Source organism: Megalops cyprinoides, chromosome 15 (assembly GCF_013368585.1).
Source record: "Megalops cyprinoides isolate fMegCyp1 chromosome 15, fMegCyp1.pri, whole genome shotgun sequence".
In the NCBI taxonomy this organism is placed as follows: domain Eukaryota; kingdom Metazoa; phylum Chordata; class Actinopteri; order Elopiformes; family Megalopidae; genus Megalops; species Megalops cyprinoides.
This window is the reverse complement of record NC_050597.1, coordinates 26,750,227-26,772,333: the sequence shown is the minus strand read 5'-3', so window position 1 is coordinate 26,772,333 and position 22,107 is coordinate 26,750,227. Positions and strand designations below refer to the sequence as shown.

General features: G+C 43.2%; 1 protein-coding gene across 3 annotated transcripts in view; it reads right to left on the bottom strand.

Annotated features, from left to right (window-relative positions):
- The window catches only part of gbf1 (golgi brefeldin A resistant guanine nucleotide exchange factor 1), a 95,713-nt gene extending 73,957 nt beyond the window's left edge, over positions 1–21,756 (bottom strand). For all 3 annotated transcript variants that reach the window (XM_036546134.1, XM_036546135.1, XM_036546136.1), the window contains exons 1-3: positions 21,497–21,756; positions 11,694–11,797; positions 11,248–11,314 (exon numbers count right to left, since the gene is read on the bottom strand). In XM_036546134.1, coding sequence (XP_036402027.1) covers positions 11,248–11,314; positions 11,694–11,789 — 163 coding nt within the window. In that variant the 5' untranslated portion in view covers positions 11,790–11,797; positions 21,497–21,756. The remainder of the gene's footprint in view (positions 1–11,247; positions 11,315–11,693; positions 11,798–21,496) is intronic.
- Between the last annotated feature and the right edge of the window lie 351 nt (positions 21,757–22,107).

Here is a 22,107-nt window from a genome sequence, read left to right as displayed (position 1 = left end):
TTGTCAATACCTGGCCTTTCGGCCGATGGCGAAAAGGTGGCTGCTCTCATCAGACGTGTCAGCACGCCGCTTTTAGAAGGGGCCGCCAGCCGCGGCCTGCGCAGACTGATCAGGTGCTGAAATGGCCTCAAACCCACGGTAATGCCCCTGCTTTGTCCATGCTCTCAGATCACAGTGTGCAGTCATTACAGCGCCGCCGAGCTTAAACCCATCACCTCCAGCAGATCTGTGGACACAGGGGCGGCTGGCTTGCATCTAGCCGCGCGATACCAATTACCACCTCGTAAGAATACGCTTAGCGGAACGTTAGAAAACAATCCAGGTAGGAGACGTGAGGATGCTGAGGCTTTCATTGGTTTATGGCTGGCAACACCTTTGGAGTTGACCTGAACTGATTCGTTGAAACTGCCCGGTAGGAGGTTGTGCCACTATGGGCAACGAACCCAAACACACACGCAAAAAAAAAAAAAAAGCTAAAATCTTTTAGATGGGCTGAAATTTGTCAAGCTAGCCAACTGCAGTGGGGTTTGAGAGCATAAGGTGTTTATATTGATGACAGTAATGCTACAGAGCCTCAATGAATGTTGCTGTGCCCCACAGCAGTGTGAAACTGCGTGTTCCTTCGAATCGAAGAAATGACCGATGACAAGAAGAGATCAGTTTGCCCTGGAGGAACATGAGAAACTCTGCAAAAACACTCGACTATAGTACTTTTCAATTCTGCCCATCATCCACTGAGCGCCTCTCTTAACTGCACCGGGTCTGAAACTGCAGAACGGAAGAAAAACGGAAGAAATTTCCAACCCAGTTTCTGGGGTTATACGTCACTCTAAATAACTAAACTAATCAAGGAGCGAAGCAAATTATATTTGTATTAAGGCAATATTAATTCAAAGAGCAAAAGTAATTAGCCAGTAATGTTTGTTCATCATCATACGCTGCGCTGATGGAGGATTAGAACAGAGTTCAAAACAAAAGCTGTGTAATATAAGTCTTGGGTAAATTTGCATGTCTTACCCTCCTACTGATCCAGGATCTCCACTCTTTTGAGTGGCATGCAAAGCCTTGAGATTTGGACGCCCTTTTTTTCAAGGACTCGGCGAGCCAGCGCACTATTTGCTGATATAAACAGCAGGGTGCGGACAGCTGACTATCGAAATTAACACCATGAACAATTGTGACATTTCAAGCACTTGGCAATATACCTCTGGGCAGTCACATAGCTACCTCAGAGAGTTCGCTATCCAAAACAATAAAATACTACACACCTCAGAGTGAGGAAGAACTAACTTCGAGAGACAAAAAACACACAATCTAAAAACGACTACGCGTTTTCGCTTCATTGTAGGTGACTTGTTTGCGCTGACTGCTGTTCTTCAACACGGCCTCGTTCTTCTAACACATTCTCATGTCATCAGTGAAGCACCTCGGAAATAAATTATATCAGGGAAGGGCAGACGGGGGCGAAAAATCCCAATTATCTCAAGTTAAAAACCCAAGTGGCACCCTTTGGTCTCAACAGAACGAGGGGCTTGGAGAAGACCTTGGGGAGGGGTCTCTCCTCTTTGTTTAACCTTGCTGGCCACGGGCCAGTGCGCGCCTCTGGGCCCCCCTCTTGTCGGCTCCCGGGGGGCGGGTTTGTTTTGCTCCCGTCTTGCCCTCCGTTCCTGTCAGCACATCCGGATCCCCTCCCCCCCCCCCTCACCCTCCACCATGATTAATGTCCCTCTGCTGGGACCCTCCATCCACTCAGCACATTGTTGAGAGGCTCTGAAACAGGACAACAGTTGCATCCCTCTTCACACTAGGCCTAAGCCTGGCCTGTCAGTCCTCGGTTAAAGGACTATTAACTGGCCAGATTTACAACTACTAACCAGTGCTCGGTGGCAGCGTGTCTGAGAGGGCTCTTATTAATCACGCCGATTGACAGACATTTATACTGCAGCGGGGGGGGGGAATTCCCCCCCCGCCGCGCTCTCTGCCTCGGCCGTAAAGTTTGTTTGCTTGACACGTTGAAATAGCGCGTCACGTTAGCCACTAGCAAAAACAAAACAGTGTTCTGAAGACACCTTAGTGGTGGTGGCCTCAAAGTGCAAATATTATATGGTGTTACTAGAAAATCCGCACATTTTTCAGGGGCAGGAAAATAATTTTGCTTGAAAACAATGTATCATCTCATCCACAATCAAATATGGTTTGATAAACAGACATGGCCTGTAGACACATCTCTCCAGACTCTATCTGGACTGACCTATCACACAATCGCCCCCCCCCCCGACCAGTCACTTCCCAACTCCTGTCTGCTGTCATCTTTCAGCTCCCCATCTGGATCAGCGCTGTTATAAATTGCTGTGCGTTTTTTGTTTTTCGTTACCGCCTTTACTCTGGCACTCATTGCACTGTTTGAATTCGGATCTTGTTAGTTGCCCTATACCCTGTAGTTGTATAAATTAGCAAGTACTGCATCCTCAAACAGACTTTGCTCTCAGCTGAGAACTACTGTCTCATTGTGGAACTGTACACATCCTGTCCCCGTACTGTCATTATACTTACTGTATGCACTTTTGTACATCGCTTTGGATAAAAGCGTCTGCTAAATAAATAAATGTAAATGTAAATGTAATTAAGCAAGCATGCCTTGTTTGAGATGACATCTGAATGTATTCTCCAGCTGGTCTGTCAATTTGAATATAAATATTTAAATATTCAAACACTGAGGGGGACATCTAACAAGAAACTAAACATAACCTCTTCAGTACTGTTGTCTGACATGAGGACTTCCAATGGAACTGCATCACCACAAATTATTTGACCTTCTTCTTGCTCAAAACATCAGTCTAAGAGTCTAAAGTTTGGCTCCATGCAAAGTCACATTATGAAGGACGAGTCCAGTTTTGAAATGAGAATATGGCAGCAGTTTTCATCAGACTAAACGGACAACATTTTTCAGCGACTGACAAACCAGTCGATGAAAAATGACACGACCTCGGATTACATGTGATGTAATTATGAACCTTCTGCAACCTACATCACGGAAAACCAAATATCCCTCTATGCACAGGGTACCAGGGTCTCATGTTCTTCTTAACCTTACAGCTTCACCATCCCCACTGGTTTTCTTCCTGCGAGAGAGACTATCCTTGTATCGAGGGAAAACAAAAAAAAAAAAAGTGAGCAGTGGGTTTTGATCCTGCCAGGGTGCTAAGTGTCCCTCTGTCCGGAGATGAGAGATGAAAGGGGGCGAGAGGAATGAGAGACGGGGCAGCGGAGCGCTCTGTAATGGAAACCCGGGTCTCGGGTTTGGCGCAATGGAAAGGAAGCCTGCCTCCTCCGGGGACAGCGGTTGTAAATTCCTAACTGGGTCACAACCGGCCCACTGTACGGTGGGCCCACTGTCTCTCTGACATTCACAACGGGGAGTCAAAAAAGACTCCCTCCTCGCCAGGAAGGAAACTTTCCTTTCTATCCCTGGAACATCTGAAGGATGATGACTATGCCAAAAATACGCGCACGCCATTTCGAGTGAGCACGTGAATGAAATGAATACATTACTAAACCACAGGTTGCACAGGAGGTTCAGTGGAACTGTTTTGTAATCACAAAATTAAAAAAAGGCCCAACAAATGTGCTCAGCGTCATCATTCCCCTGGGAAACACAGCGAACCAGGAAAGAGGAAAACATTCTCAGCATTATATTATAATAAGTATATACTTACACATATACTTTTAAAGTCACCGTAAGTTCATACAAGGGCAGTCCCACTGAACAGCTTCAGTGGGTAAACATATTTGCATAAGTGACTGAATGAGATGAGTTATGACGCTTCTTCTTCCTTGGCCTCTGACAGCTGCATTCTCGTGGTTCAATTTGGCGTGATTTATGCCGGGCTATCAAGTGGCAGAGGAGCGCCGATCGCCTGGAGGAGGCGTCGGTTCCTGTGTAGACGGCTGGGGACCACAGAGGGCTGCCCGTGGCCGCCGCTCCCCCAACCCCCCCCCCCCCCCCCCCCCCAAACCACCCCCGGGGCAGCTGTGCGCCCTGGATGCTTCGCACTTGACCTTGAACTACGTTCAGATGTCAGCTTCAATTCAAAGGTCGCGACGCTCCGGCTCTGCGAACGTGGAGGCAGAGAAAACTGAAACGACCTTTAAGTGACCAATGGCCTTTTCGATTCACGTTTCGGACAAATGCGCCCTTGGGATTCAGGTTCCTGTGGAACAGTGGGTCCAAAGACCGTTCATCACCGCCTGTCTGCAGGGGTTCAACTTCTTCCCAACGAATGTAAGCTGACGTAGCCGTCAGACATTAAAAATGAAGCTTCGGGGAGAAGACATGTTTAGCACTATGACGATCAGAGACAAAATCTTTTTAAATGCAACGCCACTCTTTATGCACCAGTCCAGAAGTTGTGCCTGCCAATGGGCTGCCATTCATCAAGGGGAGGACACCAAACACCGTGCTGTATATTACACTAGTGTAGCACTATAGCACTTAACATGACCTGAACATAATAATAAATTATGATTTAGCACAATTAATGTTTCAGCTGCAAAAAACATATCCATTCCAACTCCTGTCATCTGATCTCGTGTAATTAATTCTGTGCAATAGAGTCCTTTGGTCTGAAGTCCTGACCTTCACCTTACTAGAACTACAAGAGCATTAATTGTGTTTTTCACTGGGGAACAAAAACATGTTCGTGAAATATGCTTTTTGTTTTATTTATTATCATTCCTGAAGAAATAACCCGCACACCGTCCTGATTCAGGGACGGCCAGATAATCGCTGAGAGGTGAGGGTGGAGAAAAGCTGGCGATCAAACCGGCACTACCGGTCGTTCTGCAAATCATTTGCCGCGCCCTTCATATCGACCACTGGTGCGTTTCTGGTGATTCCAGTCAATTAGAAGTGTGCTTGTGAATTTGGTTAGTGTTAAAAAGCTTTGGGAGGAACTGTCACTCACATCCCGCTCTGACTTTGAATCTTGCGGGTGTCGGAAGCGCTAAACCTGTATTTGTATGAATAAAAATGAGGGGATTTAGCTGCACTGCTTTCTCTGCAGACTTGTCAAAAATCTGACCTTCGTGATATGGAGGGGGGGGGAGATTTAAAGATTTGAAAAGCGAGGCTGGGGGCTGACTTCTGCATAACAAAGCCGAAGAAGATATAAAAGAAGGCCCCCCCCCTACACACACACACGGCCGAACAAAACGGCTAACAGAACAGTGTGTTCAATATGCATTCCTTCCCACTCTTCAAACAGTGGTGTATTCCACTGTACACTCAATAAAATAAATCCTGCAGAATTATACGACTGGGGATTGAGACAGATTTGCCAGTCTGACGTTAAACCTAATGCGGTTCCTAGCAGGAATATTTCCTTGTCAATGAGGGAGTCCGGAGCTTCACGTTAAAGTGAGGCAGTTCTGCTCCCACCAACATGCCAGCACCACACATGAGCCCCAGTGCCTTCTCTGCTGAATTTCACATGCCTCGTTCATTTCCTAAGAACATGCACGCTGCAAAATTTCCACGGCAGCTCTAAATACAGCCCATTCATAATCCATAACAACCAAGCCACCGCTTACTCCTGATTCCCAAATTACAACAGAAATCCTAGACATGCCAATCTCACTTTTGGTCAACAGTGATTGGTTGTTTCTCCTTCCCAGATGTCCAATGATTAGACAGCAATGTTCCAACAAGGCCCACATCAAGCCAGCAGGCGATGCAGTAAGGCAGTTAAGGACCAAAGTTCACTTCCATTCATATATGAGCTTGGATTCGGGTTCCTGTATGATTTTGCTTACCCACATTTCTGCCACAATAACTAGGGGGACACCTACAAAATTGTTTTTAGCTTACAGGGTAGTAAATGGATGTGTAATACTCTTGGGGTAGATCAGTCTGACCAAACAGCAAAACAGCTGTCTGTGAATGAATGGCAACTCACTTTTCCAAATGCTCCTCTTTTCCCAATCATTTTACAAGTCTTGGTACAAAGCACAGAACCCCCGTGGCAACCAGATTCAAATATGAATTAAACTGGGGACTCACTTAGATTGCACAAGCAGACGAGCGTGTTTCTTGGTTTTAAGTCAAATCGATGCCTCACCCCGAGTAAAAGACCCATGAGAAATGCAACCTCCCCTATGGAGCCTCTCGAATTTTAAAGGGCTGTCTGCTGAATGCAAACCTGACGCAGGCCCCTCACCCGGCGCCGCGGCAACGAGAGATTCAGGATTTCGCTTTACCCCAAACATCTTCACACGAGAGGAACCGTCCCCTCGTGTTGATATTCACATTTTCCTCGGGCAGGGGGGGGGGGGGGGGGCGGGGGGAGCAACAAATGTTCCGTCATCACCCTATTCCCCCTACTGTATGTTCTTTGTGCAAAATAAAAAAAAAGAGAGAAAGCCTTGTCCCAGAAGTGTAGGAAATTATTTTTCGAACGAGAGACAACACTTCCTTTCCCAGAACAATTTATCTCTCGGGCTGACAAGACTCCCTGCTATATTTACCCAACTAAATTTGCAGATGATATACTTCCAGCTGCACTCTATACACATGTTCCTGCCAATCATCGCCGAACGGGAGGAGGAGAATGGAACCTTTAACAACGGGCGAGCTGCTGAGAAATACTTCGAGACTAATCCACATTTCCTTTGCCGGTTGCTTTTGTTGTTAAAGGAGATAAAACGCACAGTGTGAAGGGAATTACGGGGCTTTCATTAGCTGACAGCTGGGCCACCCCGGCCACGGAGCAGGGTAGCCCACCGCACAGGCTTCGGATAGAGATATCTGGGAGAAAAGGCTCTGGCTTTTGTTTATGCTGCCGCAAAGCAAAATAAAACAAAGGAAAACACAGATCGATCCGTCCGGGGCGCAGGTTCGAGGGTTTGGCCCCTGTTATTCAAGCTGGTTTGCTGCCCCTTCGTCTCTCATCGGGGCGAGAGCGTGCTCACTGCCCTGTGTGCATGTGTTGGGGCGCTGCCTTGCAACCGCAGTGCGGCTCCCTTCCCGCTCGAACCCAGGACAGGACTCTCAACACTCGCACAAAATCCCAGACAAAAAGGAGGACAAATTTAGAATCAACACACAAAAAAATGTACTCAAAACAAGATGCTCATCGAACTCATTAGAGAACAGAGACATATAATCCCGCTCTAAGGGAGATAAGGGAGAAATAGCCCATTAATAGGAGAAGAAATAAAGCCAAAATCAGCACAGCCAATTAAAACGGGGACAAGGCTCTTGACTGGAGCAAAGTGAAGCCCCGGGCACCTACCTCTGCGAAACAGAAGTAGGTGGAGAGGGGACAAGAGGGGAAAAAAAAGGCAAAAAGAAAAACAATGGCTTGTTCCTCAAGCCTGGACCCGGAGCACTAACAAGGCCTTTGGTGTTTGGCGGCTGAAAAAGCGTAGCGGATTCCTCCCAGGCTGGGCCCAGCCGTGCCTGTCCATCTCAGCGGCGTTCCCTGGAGAGCGCTGGGCCGAGGGGGAGGGTGGTGGGGGGGGGGGGAGTGAAGCCACAGTACGGGCTCCATGTGTTCTCGCCGCCGCTGCCAGGTCCTCCATTGCAGAGGCATGACGACACGCGGGCCGACCGCAGGACTCCTCGCCCATGGCGCGCACCGCGCCGCTAATAATGCAGGCATTCCGGCCCGTCGCTCACTGCAGCTGGGCCTTCTCGCAGGGTAGCGGGGTAGCGGGGTAGCGTTAACCCTGCGCTGCACAGCACGGGCCCCGCTTTCAGGGCATGTTCCAGCGGTAAGATGGGATATGAACAATGCCATCTTTACCAGGCCCAGCACAGACTCCGTTTTAACACATTTCATTTTGACTAAGCTGATTTCACCACAGACAAACATTCAGTTGTGCACCTCAAGTTCCTCTGACCTATTCAAAAAGACTCCCCCCCCCGAACAAATCAAAAATAATGAAGATTTTATGGTGAAACAATTTTACCAGCAGCTGGTATTAAAAGGATGGCCAGTTCAATGACTAACAGAAAAAGCTCAGGCCGAGCTGACCAAATGAGAAGCCACACAGGGCCAACAACAGCGTGCACCTGTTGGGTCCCCCCTGTCTTTGCAAGGACATTCCAGGAGATATTTTCTCACAACTGCGTTTGCTTAGGAAAATCTGTGCACCAAAAGGCACTTTGAACTTAACCCTGTGCACCACATGTAAAGTCAGATCTCTCAAACGCAGACCTCTGCTGACGCAATCCGCCTCCTCAGACCAAACCGGTTATTGAAAGGGGGGAAGGTAACCAATGTGGGACCACTCAAAGTGCACAAGGGGATAAAAATAGGAAGCAGAAAGATACCTCCTTGAGCGATGTTCATCGCACCACCTCTTCGATCACATTCACGGCACCACCGTGACATTAATGGTCTTTGGCACGCACATCAATCTTACTAAAGCAAGACACCATCTAAACACGTGTAAATGACCAATACGTGTAAATGACCGGGTGAGGCTGAAACATTACATGCCTCATAGGAACTGTTTCATGTGTCTTAGCAGGGCCTGGAGCCATGCATTTTTACCACATGCTGCAATTCTCTCACTGACCTACAGATGTCACTGTTAGTGATTGAGCCTAACAACATAAAACATTATGGGGGATGAGTATGTAATAAAACTTATAAAAAACTTATAAAAAAAACAATGAATATTACACCCCACAAAAATATCCAGTATGTATTATTAATATCTGTAATATTTACGAAGATTACATTTCCACAGAAACTGCATGATTATGGAGGGGTATGGCAACTATGGTAAAATGGCGTCTGGGAAGGATCCCAGCTGGTTTTTTCAGGCCCTTTTTTAAAACTCCTCTTCATTCTTACTGGTAATAATTACGAGACACAAAACCTTGGTTACTGGGTCTCTCCTTGTTTTCACCGATAAGCAAACTGATCTTGCATTAGCAACCATGGTGGACCGTGTGCTTAATTCTTGGAGGTTTTAGACATACAAGACTGGCGATAAAAATGTTACATTCGACGCTTAGGCAGTTCTCCAACCTGTCAAAATGCAATTTACGATGAAAAACAACATGGCTGCAATGAGTCAAAAAAATTACAAAATATTTGTAAATACTGAATATGACTGCTATGAAAACACTGTCAATGACTCATGACACATCATAATACTGTCATCACACTCCATGTCCTTCACCAGAAAGTACCATTTATTAGTATGCTGAAGGTAGTGATAACAGGCTCTTGTTCCTGCCCATTTTTTTATGTATTCTCTCTTACACAGTCTAAAGCAATGTTTGCTCTGATTGCAATCCTTGAAGTGTGTTCGCTGGAAACACTTTGAGGTTGCTTTCAATGCCGAGCAGTCAAAATCTATAGGCATAAATCAGTTCTCCAAAATGACCACAACTAAAGACGAGGATAAAACTGAACACCAGCATTATCCTTAAATACCAGCCTAGATAGATAGATAATTTTTCTTAACGAAATATAAGGAAAAATAGGTCATTCAACAATGGATACATTGATGTGAGAGTATTGAGTGTCTTCATGCCTTTATGCCGGAACACTGGAGAACACTTGCACAATGCAGCGTAACATTTACCTTAGCCCATTTGTTCATTACAAGGCATTTGGTTAAATGATGAACAAACGATGATATAGTTTCCATGGGACTCGAAATGATAAACTAAATAACCCCCAACAGTAAGACATTGGAAAGATAATATTGACAAACCCAAAAGGCCACCTCTTCTCGGTGGAAATCTTGCGCGCACCTGATTAAATATGCTCTTGTTCTTTAGACAGAAAAGGCACTTTGTGCACAGCGCCAGAATGTGTTCAGCCCCAGGTCCCACCTGACCAAGGTTTACCCTCTGAATGCAGAAACAGGGGGAAATTGAGCATTAATATATGGCCTTCATTTTGAGCTCCGGCCTCATTTTGCTGATATGAAAGCGCTATGTGGCTATGTGTTCAGTGGCTTAGTAGTTGGGAGAACGTTGATCTGAAAACTGATGAATTCACTCCCCAGGCAACAATTTTGTTTACATGATGTTAAAATGAAAATCTGTCCGACTAGATCCTCCTCATCTCATATATACATACACGCTAACATGAGGACCCAGGTTGGGAAATCTTAATTTTGGGAAATGTACCTTTTAGCTCTTGCAAACAAATTCTAACATGACATTTTACATTTCTGAATGACTAATCATTCCCTAATCTTCCCACAAACTTAACAGAATTCCACCAATACAGCCTATTTTTGTTTCCAAAGCACCAAAAACACTACTTATTCATATTTGTCTAGTTTTGTGACGCCGGCTCAAAAGCACACAGCAGCTCTGAAATGGTAAGCCTGGGCACTTTCATGGAAGAAATCAGAATAAGGCTATTTAAGTATTTAAGTCACCAAGCATAGTAGATGGGCAAAAAAAACACTCACACTTTCATATTCACAGAACCACTTATAGTGCCTGGCAAACATTCAGACCCTTGATCAATGATCACATTTTACTGAATTTCAAATGATACACTGAAATTTTGTTCTGTGATGTTTCATTTAAAAACACTGAAATGGCACATATCAGTTTTTTATTCTTCAAAAAATATTTTCTAAAAAAAAAAATCAGTGTCATCTTAAATCATTAAGTTTGAGTTTCAGTGTAAGGAGGGGGACTGTATATGACGTCATTTATTTGTGAACAAGTTTGTGGCATAAATGCTTCCACAGGAAGTGTCACTGCAAACAGGTTTGCCTTCCCGCATTTTGTTGAAAGCACAGAGACTGGTTTTCTGGAATGTACCTGTATAGGAAAAGTTCTACCTTTTGATATTGGGCCAGGTGTAACAGTAGCCCATTTAAATCTTGCTGCATTCAGGGATGGCCTGGAATAAAATCACAAGCCAGTATGATGCATGCAGGTATGTCTCAACCATCCAGTGCATTCACACAGCTATCTGACATTAGCTTGTGATTCATTACATATCCATAAAAGACAGCTGTCCTGATCATGGACATGAGTCTAACCAACCAGCCAAAGATGTTTTGAGTAGCTTGAAAGGTGGTTTCCGTCATTGGTTGCCTGGGCTCAGTGAGGGAGAGGTGTACCTGTCTTTCCGCTCTTATGTATGCAATTGTACAGCATGCAAAATCAGAAATGTATAAGTAAAGTAGACTGCAGCAGCACAGAGGTGCTACGGAGAAGCATGAGGAGCTGAAAACAGTGATCCGTTTTTGAGCGCTAACCTTTGATATTGTTGAGTATCTCCTTTAGGTGGCTGAAGCTGTTGAGCAGTGGATCTTGCTCTTCATCCTGAGCAAGAGTCAAAAGGAATAAAGTGAAAAAACAGCATGAGTTTCATGGAGACTATAGAAAAAAAAAAAACACACTGCCTGAGGACACAGCAAAGTAAATGGGAATACTTACAGAAAAGGGTTAGCAGTGAGTTATTAAGATTGACCCTCTTAAACTACTTACACTAGGATTAAACTAGCTTAATCCTAATGAATATTCATAGAGTGTGCAAATGCGCAAAAACAATTAACTTCATTATTTTGTAAGAGCTGTATTTATCATTGTAGGATTCCATCGACATAAAGATCAGAACATGTTATGTTTTGAGTTTCCTCAGTTCATTCTTTGTATTTTTGTGTTACAATGCAGAATTTCTAATGAAGAGGGTCTGACTTACCAAAGGAGTGTGGGTGCTCCATCTCGAATTCCGCTTAATGGCACCCACTACAGTACTTATCTCTCCTTGAACAATGTATATATTCTTGTCCACCATGGCGAAATCTAAGAGAAAGAAAACAAAACATTTTTTTTTTTGCAAATTCTTATGAATCTATTAAAAAACCTGCCTAGGTCCTTCCCTTGGTTCCCTCTCAGACTAAGATTTTACTCAAGATGACACAGCTTCTAGCCCAAAGTTCACCTGCACCATTTCCTTTATGATGGCCGTACCTGCCAATCAGCAAGGTGCATGCACTTCCAGCTCCAAGCTGGACAAAAGTGATTACACCCCACCACTGGTGACTCCAAGTTATGGTGGGCTACTGACACGGCCCAGACTTAGACTAGTTATTTGTAGACTGTAGTTCTAAGATTCTGTGAGCCTAACTGCTGAATGAGGGTAATATTTCTGGCTAAAATATCTAATTTAAAATGTTTAAAAAGTGGCAAGTAGTTAACAAGTTGCATTAACCACGCTGTGATATTAAACTGGTTTGCGTCGCATGACATCTGAAACGTTGGAAAAGCAGGTGTAAGAAGACAAAGCCATAACTAAAATACAATGGCAAACACTTTTGGATCATCCTACACATTTCTTTGCATGGGCACAGCAAAGACTGCGCACAGAATGACTCATTTACTCATGAGCCCTCTTGCACTCGCATGTTGGGCCAGGTGCACATCTGTCATCTCGGCCTTGTGTGTTTGACACTGGCTCTTGTTCGTACAGACGGCTTCCCTGTTTGTGTGACGCTTTGTGTCGGTCTGCTGGATGCCCTTTGTGCTCGACTTCTGGAGCTGCTCTGGACAAGAGGGTCTACCGGATGTCAACGGTGTGAAGATATTGTTATATGAAGTTGCCTTGTACATCGCTCTGGATAAAAGCAAAATGCGATGTAATGCAGTGAGCAGAATGAGTTACAGGTACAGTTACAGCTACACTGCAGGCTTGCCCATAAACTACAACGCGTGCCCCTTAGCATTCCTTCCTTCTGAAGTACAGTGCGTGAATCTATAGTTCACATGCCTTCTGACTGAAAGCCGCAGAGTGATTTAGTGGAGCTGACCGAAGTACTCGATCCCACAACCCAATCAGCATACTGTCAAGGTTATCTGACCAGCCGCTGAACAATGCATCAACCACTCAGGGTAACCAAACAATATCAGCCTGACACACTGTTAATATTTGAGTAGGAGTTTCCCCATGTACCTCAAAATGGTGGGATTAACCTTTCGGCAGACCGGCAGAGGTAGATAACACCTGTGCAGGATGATATTAGACAATGAAAGCTCAGGGAGGGAAGAAACTGCAGCAGAATTCTGTTCAAATTCATGAGGATAAGCACATTTCAGATAATACGATGCATGATGTCTGGGAGATCTAAAGTGGTGAAACTCAGTCTTTTAATGACATGGTTTGTTTGACTTGGTGGTTTAAATGGAACTTTACTGACATGTCTCCCAATAAATGTTTCCCTTCTCAAACACTGTTGCTGCCAAATAATAGAGGTACATTCAATAATGTCCAACTATAATAATTTAAAATAAGGAAATACAAAACATTCACTTCATTGATGTCAGAATGCAAGTTGTGGTGTGATCAACACCTTGCTAAACTATTGTGTCATTTGCCTAGCAAGACAAACAGCAAACCGCGTGTAGAACAAAAAGTTTTAAAGTTTTGTTACATTTATTACATGTAGTATATTGTACCGGAATACTACAACTAAATACGGTTGTGAGACCAATCAAAAATGTCCTCCTGGGTTCATGCAGATGCATCATGCTGCAGATATGCCAGACACATCACAAACAGGTGGGGGAGACTAGGGCTGCGTTGTCTGCGGTCTGACCGCAGAACGGAAGGTCCGAACGTCTGCGCTGATGACATCAAATCAGAAGCCAAATGTGACCAAAACTCCAAAGAATGTTACGTCTGGCCCCTCGGTTAACTGCGTGTAAAGAGAAACAGCCTTCATCCTTCTCACACTTCGACGTGCTGATGACTGTCAGATCTGCAGCAATACTCCTGTGGACACAGACTTCAAAATCATATCTCACTAAACTGTGAGCCTAGAAAGGGTCCCTGATAGTTTCAAAGTTACAATGGGAATCATCTGCCATAATTAAATTAGCCCTAAATTAAAGCAGGCCTTAATTAAATTCGATCCATGACAGCAATGGATCAACGGACAAGCAGGAATACAGCGGCATTCCTCACTACAGAATAACAGTGGATGTAAAGCAAAGCAAATCAGCAACTTCTCAAGACCAGCAAACTACCATAACGCCCTAACAGAAATCCATTCTAAGGCAGCATTTAAAGGCAGTGTTTCTCATTCAGCCTATGTTCTGTATATACGCTGTAATAGTGACCCCAGTATGTAACCATTATCAGCAAGCCATTAGGGATGTTAACTAAAATCTGGGTATGAGGTTACATGTTAACAGTTGCGTAACCAGTGCCCATTAACAGTATAACAATTAATACACATTTTAAAATGAACAGTTTTCATTCCATGCTTCACAAGTTAAAAATCACAAACCCAATCAGTCTACCGTATTCAGTCCGCCATAGTCTACCAACAGGCGTCAGTGTTTTCTTCTGACACCAAATGGTCAAGAGTGGCTGTAAGGTAATAGGTCCTTAAGTGATGAGGCCAGAACTCGTTAACGCCAGCAACACTGCTGCCAACGGTTGGCACACGGTGCCCCGAGCCAAATGGTTGAATAAGCACAGAACTGTCTCTTATGCACCTGTGCTCGTCCGCGGGTCCGTTCCACATCCCCTGCGACTGTGTTTAATTAATTTGCATCATATTACCTTTCCGATCTGATTTGTGGGATTGCTCACGTAACTAGTTATTCAGGGAAATCAGTTGGGGTGGGGGGGGGGGGGGGGGGGGGGGGCAGGGGCAGTGTCACTACAAGCACAACGCTAAGAGGGGGGAGAGCCAATCTAGGGTCAACATACTGAAAGGAAGTATCTAGTTACCTTCAAGCTAATAGCACTATTCTTTTATTACTATGTACCGGTTCAACTGGACAGGGATCTTAAACAGTCAAGAGGGCAAAATAAAAACAACCTGAGCAGTGAAGGCAGTTTCATTTCTGCTCCTTTACTTTCTTCCTCTTTCTGATCCGATGAACCGACAAAGCCCAATCAGAAATATTTTCTACGTCATGGCACTGAGAAAGCCAACTATCATCATACTGACACGAACACAAAGCTGTGAATTATACCCAACCTAAAAACTTCACCTTTTTGGTGCAGTAGCCCAAAGCTACCGCTTTAAAATTACCCAAACACGTTTCTAGATATTAATTAGCTACTGACAACTTCAGCCCAGAAGGTTTCACAGAAGCTTGAGAACGGCTCAAGATAGATCCTAACCCTCTCCCTCCTTAGCTAACACAGTAGCTTTCTTGCTTAAAACAAGGACAGATATGCAAACTGAACAACTGTTCGGTTTTTATTTGCGCCAAATGCAGAATACAATAAAATACTGCATGTGATGGCTGCTGGCTGGGTGGCTGTCTGGTCTGGTTGTGCAAGATGTTATATGATATTATACGGGAAAAAAAGAATGTTTCCCTACACAGTAGATGGCTAGCCAGTGCAACACATTAACACGAAATAAAATCACATGATATCAACAATCACCTGTCACTGTCATTCATTCACTTGACAATTAAGAGTTATTTCTTAAGTGTTTAGCTGCAGTGTTAATACATATGGGAAAGTGAAAAAGGCATATTTCCTGACATTAGACCAGACTGCACGACTATGCATCTTTCATATCATGTCACAAACAACACCTTGTACCATTACTTACACGCCACATGCAAATCTGTGTGTATGATTTGAGCACAAGCTCTTTTTATGTTGTGGAAACAACGTAAAAGCAAAGCAATTGCAGGTAAACATTCACCCCAGGGCACTGCACGCGAGCCCCCGCCACAACCTGCTAGCCAAACTCAGTCCACCAACACACGTTTCTGCCACTTTTTCAAAAACTTGAAAACATTGACTAAATTACTGGGATAATACACCTTTTAGAGCAAAGAATTACATCTTACAAAACATGCCTCATGTTGTGGATACTGTCCGAATCCTCTAAAATCAGTGCTGACATCTGATACTGTCATTACGTAGCCTACATGTGGGCTGATTCAGTCCTGAGATACAAGCGCATTAACCCCACTTGCGTGCTTCTGCAAAGACTTGCCTGCCGCTGTTACTATTAAGAGCGTTCAGACATAGGCTGCTGAAGCTCCTATGTGCAAAGACACGTTAGGGGCTGAGTTTGCCCAAAACGAGGGCGTGTTGCTCGAAATTAGGGTGTGTCTCACTATTTTCCAAGATATGCATATTCTGACTTGATGCTTCAGTCTCAAGCGGTAATATTTTGTGTGGCTAACTGTAAACGATCCAGAGGTTCAACACTTTCCAACACCATGAAAGCTACACCATGTCCTGCAAGCATTTCTTTTTAATAAATCTTCACAGTGCGGACACTGACGTAGCTCTCATTCTTCCATGAATAAAGGAAGCTCGTTTTATCTAAAAATGCATTACCTACCCAGCTAGTTAGCAAATACAAATTGTACACATTTTATCATAATACATTATAACATTTTAAGGCTGTTGTGTTTGACAGTGGCGAGCAACATGTCAATTTAGTGGCAGTAGCATTCACTACAACTGAAATGGTATCTAACTAGCAAAGCATGAACAATATTAACAGAACACTGACAGGATGATTGTACAAATACAGTTGCACACAGAAAAAGCACAGTGTGCCAGGATAGAGCTGACACACTTGTCCTAGCAAGCTAGTCAGCTAATGACCTGAAGAACTAATTAGCTGGTTCAGACCATGGACAACCTCCTATCCCACAATCTCCATGTATTTCAACCATCACATTTACATTTATTTATTTAGCAGACGTTTTTATCCAAAGCGACTTACAAAAGTGCATACAGTAGGTATAGCGACAGTACGGGGACAGGATGTGTACAGTTCCACAATGAGACAGTTCTCAGCTGAGAGCAAGGTCTGTTTGAGGACACAGTACTATCAGATTTGTACAATTACAGCCTATAGGGCAACTAATACGATACACCTTCAAACTTCAAATTACATTACAACACATGCATTTAGCAGATGCTCTTATTCAGAGCGACTTCCAACATAATAGAACATATGTGTATCCATTCAGTTTAAACAAGCAACAGTGTCTGACCAGGCTAACAACACTCCCAGACCAGTGACTGTGAGTATAACACTACTCAAGCCCTACAAATTAACTTGTGCAACCAGTTTCCATTCTGGACTTTATCTGTGTTTTATGAGACACAGACGCCTTCATAAAACTCCTCCACACTTAACTTTAAATTGACTGCGGAAAAATTCAATAATATGTTAACAATAATAACATGTTGTTGTACAGCCTAGTCTGGTTTGGCTGGCTTTGCTGTATTACTGATCTAACACTGACCGATGAATAAGAAAAATGAACTAAGCACTCTATGGTGTTTTGCCTACAAAAAATAAAAACATTACTACTGACATTTTTGGACTTTTACGCTTAATTATTGAAAGGGCTCATCCGGATTCCATAACTGCTTTATTTTCTCTGAAGTGTCTGCTCAGCTTTCATAATTAAAGCGTGTCTTGCGACTGCAGTCTTCATTGAGGACTGTGAGAAAATATATCCCCCACCAGGTTGTGGGTGGGGATGTGTGGTTTTCTAGGGCAATTTATACACACAACACATTACATTAGACATATGTGGATGCCTAAATTATATCTGAATCCCAAAAACTGAAAATGTGTAAGTGAAGCACATAAGAAAGAAACAGTCAGCATCTTTCAGTCTGAATCGGCTCCATACTGTATCACGCTGTATAGGAGAGTAGAGTCTGGGTGGCAGGTATTGAATTTTCTGCACTAAAGGAAAGCAACACTGAACAGCCAAACAAAAAGCAATCTTAGCCTGAGGAGAAGAGGATTTATACAGACTGATGGAGTAGCTCCCACTTAAGTCTACAAGCTGTTGAGGTAGTATGATTCTGGGCAAAATTCTGTTTTATGATTGGCATTTCCTTGTGTGGGCTCCATCACATGCTCCCACAGGAAACTGGCCCTCTCTCATCAAAACTGTAAGCAACCCCTATGTCAAATATCTCTGATCCAATGCAGAAACACTACAGCCTACACTACAGTTACTACTTAACTGTAGTAGACCCAGTAAAGACGTCTATGTGTGAAGTTATTCAAATGCAAGGTAAATGAGTTGCAATACTGAGGTTGTTTTCCTCGGATCTGTCATAAAGTGTCTGCTTCTCCCACTGTGCATCACCAAGGGCTGGCTGCATCCATGGCAGAACATCCAAGGAATAGGAACCAAGGGACATTTCCTCAGAACACAAGGGACTCCTCTTCTGGGTCCATCTCGAAATACACATAAGTGAACTACCAGCCTACTGACTCAACCAAATGCTCTTCACAAACGCTTCATCAACAGTTCAAATGGAATTACTGTGCATCCCCAGCTCTTTGTAAGTTATGCAAAATCCATAAAAAATAAAACTCATCCTGCCCATCTCAAAGACTTAGACACCAGAGTTATTCCAAACTGTAAATCACCACAACAATCCATTCATCCATGTTCTAAGTTATATACTTGAGTCTACCTCTCAACATTGTGAATTTTGATGAATTCTCGATGCGGAGTCACTACGGTCCAAAATTTCCACGGGGACAGCTGTCAAAGTTCTACTTGCTGTTATAGAGCATAGAGCTAAGAACCACACCTATATGAACTTCACTATACAACCTGAAGAACCTGCTTTTATGTAAAATTCCATTTAAATATGACAAACTACCTCCCAATGAAAGGTATGGCTACAGGGGCTGTTATGACCCCTAACGTGGCTAAGCTTAAAATTATTAAGCATGCATTCATATCTGAATGCATCATTTGTTATCTGGGATAAAGGCTTACCTCTGCTATTTTGGAATTTGATCATTTTATAAAAATATGAATTCTTAGGACACAAATTTTGTAAAAACAAAAAAAAGGACACACTCCTAGACTTCACATTAAAATTTAATCTACAGACCACTTAAACACATCCACAATTCCCTGATAGCCACTAATCATTATCAAAACTGTCCTGAAAAAGATCCCCCCAGATGGGTAGTGTCTACATTCACACGGGCTGCATACTAACTGGTACCAGGAAAGCAAAATTGACATAAAACTGCCATGAAGTTCAAAGGAGCTTGCAACCATCCTGCTAATTATGCATATGAACATGCACATTCAGATATGAACATTCTACCTGAGCGTTGTACCAACTGCTATTAAGACAACACAGTCTGCACTATGCTATTTACTCCAAGCCGAAAAGAGTAAAAACAGTTATTTTAACACACTAGCATGTTCTACAGAAGGAATATTAATTTACAGAGACCCTGGGTTGTGTTGTATTGAAATAATAACATTGAAGCAAAAGGACACAAAGACTGTGACACTGACAAGCTGACACTCTTTTGACTTTCTTTGGCCATTCCCACAGCGCACATTATTACTGTAGTCCCCAGTCAAAGAAGACAAAACCATTTCTCAGACTGATCATCAATAATGGCTAAGATGGTACAGCAAAATACACATCCTCCACTTCATGCAGAGGCAAGAGGTGAGTCTGTCACGCACCCAACAACTGTTTTTAGGATACTGAAAGTTTGTACACTTAAAAGCGATAAACATCTATTTGTGCTCCAAGTAAGAGTGATCTTTGATCAGAATAGTTTCTCCCAGATTAAAGAAAAAGGAATCGTTGCATTCCAATGGAAAATGAATAGTTGCATTGTCTATAATCTCTGTACTTGCAAGAAGCAAGTAGTACTTTATATGTTAGCACTCATTGTTAGTGTATGCTTAGTATGACACGTCATTGTAGACATTGCATTATTGTCATGTGGCAGAAGCTCTTATCCAGACTTACAATATTATCCATTTATATAGCTCTATATTTACGTAGCCAGTTGTGGGTTAAGTAGCTTGCCCAAGGTACAGCAGTGTCCCTGTGGGGAATCAAAACCAGCAACCTTTTGGTTACATGCCCTCCTCCTTATTACGATGCCACACCGCTACCCTTCTTTTCAGACTCTTTTTTTGTATCCATATACCACATTTCGTTCCATGATTTAATGGACTGTCAATCTTTGCTTTCCCTAGGTTGGACGATAGCAATCCTTATTTGAATCAGGGGAACCAGCACTAAAGGTAAGTCCTTTACCTGATTGTCAATCATACCCAATATACCAAATAGCCTGCCCTTAAAATCTGCAATGTGCTCATGGGCTCCACACAGACTGCTGTCTTCTCCACATACTGCCTCTTTGAACACCTGGACAGTCTGCTTATATTCTCGACTCACTTTTCAATACCAAACAATTCAACACGGTTAATGAAGGGACAATGTGGTCACCAACATGTCTTTTAGCACTTAAACCCTGTGTCGGCTCCCCACCACCTCTGGGGTGTATAATCTACAGTCCTGTACCCACAGGTTAATGTTGAGAATCAAGGCACCTGTGGCTGTTGCTGTTCCACAGAGATGCACCCCAAGTTACCTGATTCAGTCAGTTAAGACATTTTAAGTACTCTGGGAATACATGCTTACTAATATGTAATGTAAGCAGCTGGTAACTGGAATGTCTTCCCAAAGCATGAGGAACTCCATCCTTCCATCAGTATGGTGTGATGAAAAGGCAGAGTGGCCAGATTGAGAGTTAAGTGTGTGGCCTAAAATAAACTCACCTGCACCTAATGCGACAGCTCAATAAGTAGCTCTACCCAGAGAACTGAGCCAAAACGTGGCACTGGTCTGACAATTCCAAATTGGTTTTAACAAAGTGTTCCACATGCCATTAGCACACCTTTCCACTGAAGATGCAAAGAACAGTATCATTTAGTTACCTGGCTATTTAACTACTGTGTTGTTGGTCTACCTGTGAAGTTAGTCATCTTGCCTTCCATGCCACAACACGTCAATATCATTGTTCGCTCAGTGTATTCTACGTTATTAAAAAAAAACAGGCCTCACGGCAACCTCGCCAAGTGACTTGGTTAAAGGGCAAGTTAAATTATGACACTAACCTAGCCTTCTACCCTGTTAGCTGGCATTGGTATACCCATAACACACCAAGCTAGTTAGCTAGTTCTGTATATTCCGTGAATGAGCCAATTTCGAGACGGGTAGGTAGCCTTCCTTTCTCTTTTACATCTAGCTAGTTAGCCTAGCTAAACAGCTTGCTAATGACAACACAGCAACGTTTGGCCTGAAAGCTGATATCAAACTTAATACTAGCTAGTTATACGAGTTATTCAAGCCAGCTGACAATCTCTATAAAACAAGCTAACGCACTAATTTCGCAAAAAGCAATCCTGACAGTGTGCGCTAGTTAAGGTAGTGATTTCAGCTACAGGATTTCTGTTCAGTCTAAACAGCTAGCTACTTAGCTAACTAATGTTAGCTAGCTATACTAGCCAGTGCTGTTAGCCAGCTAGCTACATCTCTTGCTGAAGCTATCGTTCTTCCATCATCGACACTTGACTAGCAAGCAACTTACACTGCTCGGATTGTGAATCGGTATAACAACAACAGTAACCTCGTAAGTTGTCAAATGATTTATTAAGAGATAGCATGTACAAAAATACACTGCTACCTACAAAGTGTTGCCCTACCTGTCCGGGTGCGAATCCAAGATGGCGGCCTATTCAATTTCAAATGATTTAGCTTGCTAGCTAGCCAGCCAGCGATAATGACTGAAAATAAATTATTTATTTACCACATACGGTAAACATATGCAGTTAAAACATTTCAACAATTGAAATGTTTACATTTCAATAAACTGCATTCATGAAAAACACATTTAACTACGGCTACAGTCTGAAGGACCTAAGATTTATGAAACAGAAAACCAGAAACCGGCTATCTGGCTGGACTTCGTAAACTCACTGACGTGGAAAAGCAGACCAGGGCCTACCTACCTTGCTGCCTTGAATCGTGACGGATAGCTTTAATAGCCAATCTTATCAAACTTCTCTTTCTCCTAATATTCCTTTTAACATCATGTGAAAGAAGCAAGCAATGATCTATTTAAAATGGTGAAACCTTGCAAGAAACGAAGTTCTATCTATAAGTATGTCTGTGAAAGTTGCAGGATAGAAAAATTAAACGTCATTTGACAGACAGCGTCCTAAACCTCTAAAAAACGGAAACGTTGTAAGGAATTCCTACTTAAGAGGCGCGTGTCAATTGAGGCGGGATATACATAATACATGTTAGGTTGCTC